The sequence below is a fragment of the Clytia hemisphaerica genome, unplaced genomic scaffold (genome assembly GCF_902728285.1).
Source record: "Clytia hemisphaerica strain Z4C2 unplaced genomic scaffold, Clytia hemisphaerica genome assembly, whole genome shotgun sequence".
Lineage (NCBI taxonomy): Eukaryota > Metazoa > Cnidaria > Hydrozoa > Leptothecata > Clytiidae > Clytia > Clytia hemisphaerica.
This window is the reverse complement of record NW_027104390.1, coordinates 2336731-2345680: the sequence shown is the minus strand read 5'-3', so window position 1 is coordinate 2345680 and position 8950 is coordinate 2336731. Positions and strand designations below refer to the sequence as shown.

The following is an 8950-nucleotide window of genomic DNA, read 5'->3' as shown; positions in this document are numbered from 1 at the left end:
AAAATAATAATTTGGCTAAGAACATTGATCTATGCTTATAAATAGTGATTCTTATAGATAAAAATTCGTTTTTCAGCCAAAAAAATAATAAGTGTTTCTAGAAAACTCAAATCATTACCCTCCACCGTGATATTTTCATCTTAAAAAAAACTAATAAAAATAATAAAAAAAAAGGCGCTGTGGTATAGTGGTCATTGACCTTGGTTACTGCACAGGCGACTGAAGTTCGATTCCCACTTGCAGCGGTTCACTTGGCAAGTGAATGAACCTTCGCCCGGGTCAACCCATGCCATGTGAGGGGAATTGGGTAGTCAGTCCAAGGTGCTGACGGGGCGCTCATTGAAAGCGTCTATAGTTGCGAAAATAGGCCTCAAAGCCTCCTGCAACTCAACCAAATAATAATAGAAATAATAATAATATGGCTAAGAACATTGATGTATTCTTATTAAAAGTGGTTCTTATAGATAAAAGTGCGATTTTTGAGCAAAAAATTTTTTTTTGCAAAAATCTGCTTGAGCCATCTTTTAACTATGATCGTACCCTACTTTCATGCTAAAAATTAGAAAAAATTAATGATCCAATTTTTCCAAAGTCCAAAAAACCCGTTTTCAAGCCGTTTTTTGGCCCAAATTTGCCCCAAATTTGTTTTTTTCGAAAATCGGGCTCCGTCACATTTGAGGGTTTATGGTCATGCACCTTTGTGCCAAAAATCAGAAAAAAGTAATAAGCCAATCTCAAGAAAAGCTGGTATCTAACTAACTAACTAACTGACTGACTGACTGACTGACTGACTGACTGACTGACTGACTGACTGACTGACTGACTGACTGACTGACTGACTGACTGACTGACTGACTGACTGACTGACTGACTGACTGACTGACTGACTGACTGACTGACTGACTGACTGACTGACTGACTGACTGACTGACTGACTGACTGACTGACTAACTAACTAACTAACTAACTAACTAACTAACTAACTAACGGGTTAATTTATAGGACCTCCACCCCACCGGGGTAGGTCCAAAAATGAGAAAGAGGAAACATTTTCAGTTTTAATAAGAATTCTTGAAAGTTATTTAAGAATGCTGAAAAAGGGGAAATATTAAAATAAAAATAAAACGAGGTTTACCTGTTGGGTGATAGCTTTTGAGCCTTGTTTCAATGAAGAAATTTTTCTGAGTGTTGACAACATTTTAAATTTTGATTTTTATTGCTAATTGCTTTATTGGTAGTTGCTAAAAATAGTTTAAAAATAAGCCTAGGATGTGATTGGAGTGAAAAGTCAAATCAATTGAAGTCAATGAAAGTCTAAATAATTGTATAAAATACTGTAATTGTCTTAGATCTGCTTTGAAATAAAAAAAAACATTTTTACAGCATGGTTCTCTGTTAAGGCCAAAACCTCTACCAAAATAAAAAAAAATTAACAACAAGCAGCTTCTGTTGTGTTATTATTATATCAACAAAGTTTTTACTTAACCCTATTCAAACTAGGCTTTTAGGGGCGGTTCAGAACTAGGGGGGGGGGCTTTTCCTGTACCACCCCTTAACTTTTGATCTAGTGGGTCTTTTTGGATGAAATTTGGCACACAAGATCCTTGTGACGTAAGGTAACTTTTGACAAAAAATTTTTTTGATGACGTCACTCATCATGCCCAAAGTGAGCAAAACCCGAAAATTTCCTTTGTTCTTATAAATAGCTATTGTATTCTAACAAAGGCTTTAGAAAAAAGTTGCCTGAGTTTAAAATGCTTATATTATCTTAAATATTCAATAAATTACGGTCTAAACGATATATTTGACAATGAAAATAAATTTGTATTGGAAAAGTGTCAATTTTTGTGACACCTTACTGTCAGAAATGTCATCATGCTCAAGGTGTGAAAATATTTAGGTGTCAAATTTTTTTTTATTTTGAAGCTAAATAAAAGTTAAGAATTTACAGAAAATTTCACGGCAAAAGCTCTATTATTTCAGGAGCTATTAGCAATAGTTTGACCTCCGAACAGAAAGAGCCCCCCCCCCTAGTACGAATAGGGTTAAGATGTATGGAGAGGATTGACTTGACTAACTTTGAAAAATTTGACAATTGAATTCTTGCAAATTTTGCATTGTGCCACTGACCCACCAGTTTCCTGCGTTAAAAATTGCGTTAGCATATTTAATTTTTTTTCATTTGTAAAGATTTTAAATATTTCACAAACACGCCTTCGTTGCCAGGAGTTCTTTCAAGTCTCATTTATGCTATTTTTCGGAAAGAAGCGAGCAGAAATAGTAAGATTAACCGAATACTTACTATTTGAAGCTTGATCGATGTTTCCATGAGTCTTGTTTCCAAACAGTTCCAAAGGTAGTCTAAATCCATATTTTACAAATGATATAAGTTTATGAGATATACAGGTCTCCTGGCAATTAGCTACAAAGATTGATCTGGATCAATGTTGTCTCTCATTTATCTACCCTTCGGAAAGAAGACTCACAGAAACATTGATCAAGCTTCTTACTAGAAAGTATTCGTTTAATCTTACTATTACCTCAGTTAGGTTTTCCAATGATTCTGTTAAAAAAAGAATGATACATTGGAAAAATGCAATTTTTGTTGATTTTGGATAATGTCTTGTAACTTCTTAGCAAATACAGGATTGTGTATTAGGACTCTAGGAATTCACCGGAATTTTTTTTTATCAAAATGTGTAGTTTTGAGGCTAATATTACCCTTTTTCTATCTTTTTTTGAGATAGCCTCAATTAAGCACTTATTTAATATCCACATTTGGAACTGGTTCAAAGTTGAAGATCACAGATTGAACTTTTCTAAGATATACTTATGTGAAAGAATTTCAAGTGATAAATGTGAAAAATTGTGGCTCGAACTCGCTGTATTATATTTTTTCAATCATTAAAAAAACAATATAGCAAATAAATACTAGTGATGAAAATAATGAATCTGGTGTTCTTGAAAGATTTTTAAAAAGATTTTTAAATGTCTTCTATCATTATATGGAACAGAAAAAGCACCAGGCGAAGAAGATCTGAAGATACCGACTTTTACCCCCTACCCCTACGAGGTGCATTTTAAGTCTATTAACCGCATTATTTCACTTTCGAGGATCAATAGCACACATTTTTTCACATAATCTCAAAATTTTATCATTCAATGTAACCTGTGCAAAATTTTGGTGACTGGCCTTTTAAATTGAAGTTGCTACACCTTTTTTAAATTAGTTGGTAGAATTAGCCACTCAAAAAATTAGCCAAAAAATCACACACTTTGAAGGCTAATTACTAGCCACTAATGATCACTAGAAATTTCGTTTCAAATGCAAAAGAAATTTTTGTCATTTTAGGACGTTGGAATAAATTATTATTTTTTTTATTTATTTTATTTATTGGAACTGGAAACTATTGGAAGCCAATAGAGTTTATTCTCAAGGGTGTCTGTGCAAAATTTCAACACTCAACGTTGCAGTGTGCTCCCTCTAAAAATTTGTAACCGTCAAACCTCATTTCGGCCGAAATGACAAGTTTGACTCCTGTGGAGGAGAGTGGTTATTTTTGGAACTGGAAACTATTGGAAGCCAATAGAGTTTATTCTCAAGGGTGTCTGTGCAAATTTTCAACGCTCTCTGTTGCAGTGTGCTCCCTCTAAAAATTTGTAACCGTCAAACATAAACTATTGGAAGCCATTATAAGGTAAATTAGTAGTAATATTAGGAAAAATAAGATTAATACTCAATCAAATTATACAACTTATGCACCCTTGAGTTCTTAATTGCCCTCTGAAATAGTGCCAAGAGGCTTAACTTTTTCCAGGAAGTTTTTGCAAAGGACTAAGTTATGTGTAATACAATTTCAAGGCAAGCAGTAAGACTAGCTATAACAATCAGCTACGATGGACACTTTTTTTATAAGAATGGTGTACTTTGGCTGAGCAATATTCTTATTTTTCTATTGTTCTAAACAATAGGCCTATTAGTCCGGGAGCCAAACCTGAAAAATGGCATCCTGCCTAACCCAAGATTCTACAGGATAAACTATACATTTTTGGAATCCTCAACTATCCTAGTTTAAGAAATGGTCAGTCCCCAAAGCTAACTGCTGGTAAATTTTTCATATTGGGCCCGAGTTTAGGGGGTACTTTTTACCCCTTGTAAGGATTTGTTAAGGAAAATATCTTTCCATGTATGATTTAATTTGCTATCTCTCATGAATAAATTGACCAATTGCTTTGAAACTTTGCCAAAAATTTCATGATACATAAGTGATCATCATTGGCAAAAGCTTTTTGCGAAAAATTATTCTGGGGGTTTACCTGGGGCAAAATAGGGAAAAATTTGGGTATTTTCACTGAATTTTGACACTTTATAAGACTGGGACCTACCAAAACAATTTTTAATGAGGCACAAACTTTGTGTTATGATAAAATTTGATGAGATACACCAGAAAAATTTCTTGTCAACTGTATTTAGTTTCATTTTTGACGCTTCAGGGGGTGAAAATGCCCATTTTATTGAATTTTTACATAATTTGAGCAATTTTCAGCAATATTCAATGCTTATCTCGTCTAAAATATCTTGGAAAATAATTTTAACTTGATCTTTGTGTAATATACTTTGGAAAATTTCAATTCTGACTAGAAACTATCACATTCAATTGTCCGTTTTAGTGGATTTTTATCATTTTTTTTTATTTTTGGGCCCATTGACCCATGAAAAAGTATTAAGGTGTACGAAATTTGATATTGAACTACTGGAGACATTGATACTTTCTGATAGGTAATAGAGGAAAGCAATCTGTGGTTTTCATCATCTGGCATCATGGATACATACAGGTGTCAAATTAGGGGGCAAATATGCCAATTTCTAGTTTGCAGTTGCCTGAGTTTGGATGTTTTTCTTGAGAAGTTTCCTCAAAAGCATAATTTTTTAGGATGGACACCAGCTCTAAGAAACTTTAAATTACCATTCCTAGTCCTTTTAAAGACAGCTACACAACATTTCTATGCTTTTGACTGAAGTTACAGCTGCATAGTTACAGTGATTTAGCGTAACTTTGTAACCTCGAGTATTTTGGCACTTTCCAAGTGAGATTTCTTTTTTCTTAACTTTACCCATAACATTAAGGATATGATGATTTTTGTTTATTAATTTTCTACATTATATGCACTGAAATAAGAAATATGAAAAATATCTTCAGTTTTTATTCTTAGGTTTGTTATTTTTATTATTAGGTCCAACTGTCAAAATTACTGATATCCCAACACAAAATAAGCCTAAAATAAAAAAAGATTTTCTAAAATATAATTCCAAAGAGCAGAGTCGAACCTTCTAAGGATAAAAAATTAAACGGAAAATTGAAACTTAGAGGGGGGTACCCAGTGCACGAACAGCAAACTTGTTTTTCTCTTTTCTGACTTACTTTTGGTTTTTACATAAATCCTTTTTGACCATCTCGTAAACAAGCTTGAAGTCCTTCTTTCAGTTCGTTTTCACTTTATTTGAAAGCTTCTTCTTGGAATAATAAGTCGTTGAAGCGAGCGCTATTCGGACCCAGTCCGCGAACGAGGAACCAGTGCGCAAACGATCGTTTGAAAGAAAAAATTAGAGCTCCGCTCGCAGGTAATACTTTAACTCTTTTCCGAGATGATACAGGGGTATTTGAACTTTTCAAAACCACGCGCTTTTTCACCAAAATAGTGTCTTTTTTATAAGAACTTTAGCGTTTTACTAACCTGTTTATTTTTGTAAATATTTTCTTGTCGTCCATTTTTTTTGTTTTCTTTTTCAAGTTTTGCTCATCGAAAAGCGCGGCAATGTAGTGTCTTCTTTTTTAATGAGATCGCCAGCACTTTTCGAATGTTTTGACGTTGCAATGTCTCATTTTGATATGGTGTTCGGATCGTTCGCGGACTGGAACCTTTTTTATATCACTACTGGTGATTTCTATTGATTTTGAATTATGAGCTAACATGTTTCAATGAAATTTTGTGTGATGGAAGATAACAGGTTTTTAAAGAGGAAGTCATTTTCAGAACTTCTTGCGCAAATTTTTATAAAAAACATTTTCTCTCGCGATCAGCCATATTTACAAAAATCCCGAATTTCGTGATTTTTTTACTTGGCCTCGTTCAAAATCGGTTTGGTGTTGTTCTAGTGCTCCGTTTATTTTAATTTTTGGAGAGATTGCAAGAAATAGTTTGAGGATTCTGCTGCACAAAGGAAGTTCTATAGAAGTTTGTTTTTGGTTGTTTTTTTCAAGTTCAACGATGCTCGTTCGTGCACTGGGGCCGTTAGTGCACTGGTGATATGACTCTACACTCTTCAAAATATTCCCATGATAAAAGAAGAATAACTTAAAATAAGTTATCTTAAGGCCAGGAGTCAAATATTTCTTCAAACCAAATTTTTAGCACAAACCCTTGAGAATAAATTTTCTATGGGCTTCCGATAGTTTCAAATTTCAAAGATATATACTGCTTTCCCCCAAATCAGCCCAATTTGTCATTTTGGCCGAAGTGAGGTTTGACGGTTACAAATTTTTAGAGGGAGCACACTGCGATGGAGAGTGCTGAAATTTTGCACAGACACCCTTGAGAATAAACTCTATTGGCTTCCAATAGTTTTCAGTTGCAATTATAACCACTCTCCCCCACAGGAGCCCAACTTGTCATTTCGGCCGAAATGAGGTTTGACAGTTATATACTGTACAAATTTTTAGAGGGAGCACACTGCAACGGAGAGCGCTGAAATTTTGCACAGATACCCTTGAGAATAAACTCTATTGGCTTCCAATAGTTTCCAGTTCCAATAATAACCGCTCCATACCGCTCTCCCCCACAGGAGCCCAACTTGTCATTTCGGCCGATATAAGGTTTGACGTCATTTCGGCCGATATAAGGTTTGCCGGTTACAAATTTTTAGAGGGAGCACACTGCAACAGAGAGAGTTGAAATTTTGCACAGACACCCTTGAGAATAAACTCTATTGGCTTCCAATAGTTTTCAGTTGCAATTATAACCACTCTCCCCCACAGGAGCCCAACTTGTCATTTCGGCCGAAATGAGGTTTGACAGTTATATACTGTACAAATTTTTAGAGGGAGCACACTGCAACGGAGAGCGCTGAAATTTTGCACAGATACCCTTGAGAATAAACTCTATTGGCTTCCAATAGTTTCCAGTTCCAATAATAAACCGCTCCATACCGCTCTCCCCCACAGGAGCCCAACTTGTCATTTCGGCCGATATAAGGTTTGACGTCATTTCGGCCGATATAAGGTTTGCCGGTTACAAATTTTTAGAGGGAGCACACTGCAACAGAGAGAGTTGAAATTTTGCACAGACACCCTTGAGAATAAACTCTATTGGCTTCCAATAGTTTTCAGTTGCAATTATAACCACTCTCCCCCACACAGTTACATCAAAATGCCTCGAAAATGTCATTATTAAAATTGCGTAATCAGAGAACGTATGTCTCGCTCATTATAAAAAGGCCGAGAAAAACTTCCAATAATTGGATTGTAACATCGAGTTAAGTCTCTTTTGTTAAGTCACTAAATTACCATTCCTAGTCCTTTTAAAGACAGCTACACAACATTTCTATGCTTTTGACTGAAGTTACAGCTGCATAGTTACAGTGATTTAGCGTAACTTTGTAACCTAGAGTATTTTGGCACTTTCCAAGTGAGATTTCTTTTTTCTTAACTTTACCCATAACATTAAGGATATGATGATTTTTGTTTATTAATTTTCTACATTATATGCACTGAAATAAGAAATATGAAAAATATCTTCAGTTTTTATTCTTAGGTTTGTTATTTTTATTATTAGGTCCAACTGTCAAAATTACTGATATCCCAACACAAAATAAGCCTAAAATAAAAAAAGATTTTCTAAAATATAATTCCAAAGAGCAGAGTCGAACCTTCTAAGGATAAAAAATTAAACGGAAAATTGAAACTTAGAGGGGGGTACCCAGTGCACGAACAGCAAACTTGTTTTTCTCTTTTCTGACTTACTTTTGGTTTTTACATAAATCCTTTTTGACCATCTCGTAAACAAGCTTGAAGTCCTTCTTTCAGTTCGTTTTCACTTTATTTGAAAGCTTCTTCTTGGAATAATAAGTCGTTGAAGCGAGCGCTATTCGGACCCAGTCCGCGAACGAGGAACCAGTGCGCGAACGATCTTTTGAAAGAAAAAATTAGAGCTCCGCTCGCAGGTAATACTTTAACTCTTTTCCGAGATGATAAGGGTATTTGAACTTTTCAAAACCACGCGCTTTTCACCAAATAGTGTCTTTTTTATAAGAATTTAGCGTTTTACTAACCTGTTTATTTTGTAAATATTTTCTTGTCGTCCATTTTTTTTGTTTTCTTTTTCAGTTTTGCTCATCGAAAACGCGGCAATGTAGTGTCTTCTTTTTTAATTGAGATCGCCAGCACTTTCGAATGTTTTGACGTTGCAATGTCTTCATTTTGAATATGGTGTTCGGATCGTTCGCGGACGGGAACCTTTTTATATCAACTACTGTGATATGTTCTATTGATTTTGAATTAATGAGCTAACATGTTTCAATGAAATTTTGTGTGATGGAAGATAACAGGTTTTTAAAAGAGGAAAGTCATTTTCAGAACTCTTCTTGCGCAAATTTTCTTATAAAAACATTTTCTCTCGCGATCAGCCATATTTACAAAAATCCCGAATTTCGTATTTTTTTACTTGCCTCGTTCAAAATCGGTTTGGTGTTGTTCTAGTGCTCCGTTATTTTAATTTTGGAGAGATTGCAAGAAATAGTTTGAGGATTCTGCTGCACAAAGGAAGTTCTATAGAAGTTTGTTTTTGGTTGTTTTTTTTCAAGTTCAACGATGCTCGTTCGTGCACTGGGGCCGTTAGTGCACTGGTGATATGACTCTACACTCTTCAAAATATTCCCATGATAAAAGAAGAA

At 34.7% G+C, this 8950-nt stretch overlaps 1 protein-coding gene across 1 annotated transcript in view; it reads right to left on the bottom strand.

Annotated features, from left to right (window-relative positions):
- The window catches only part of LOC136819718 (medium-chain specific acyl-CoA dehydrogenase, mitochondrial-like), a gene marked incomplete in the record, with an annotated part of 5444 nt that extends 4184 nt beyond the window's left edge, over positions 1-1260 (bottom strand). The window contains 1 exon segment of the mRNA XM_067075963.1: positions 1136-1260. Coding sequence (XP_066932064.1) covers positions 1136-1198 — 63 coding nt within the window.
- Positions 1261-8950: the final 7690 nt, after the last annotated feature.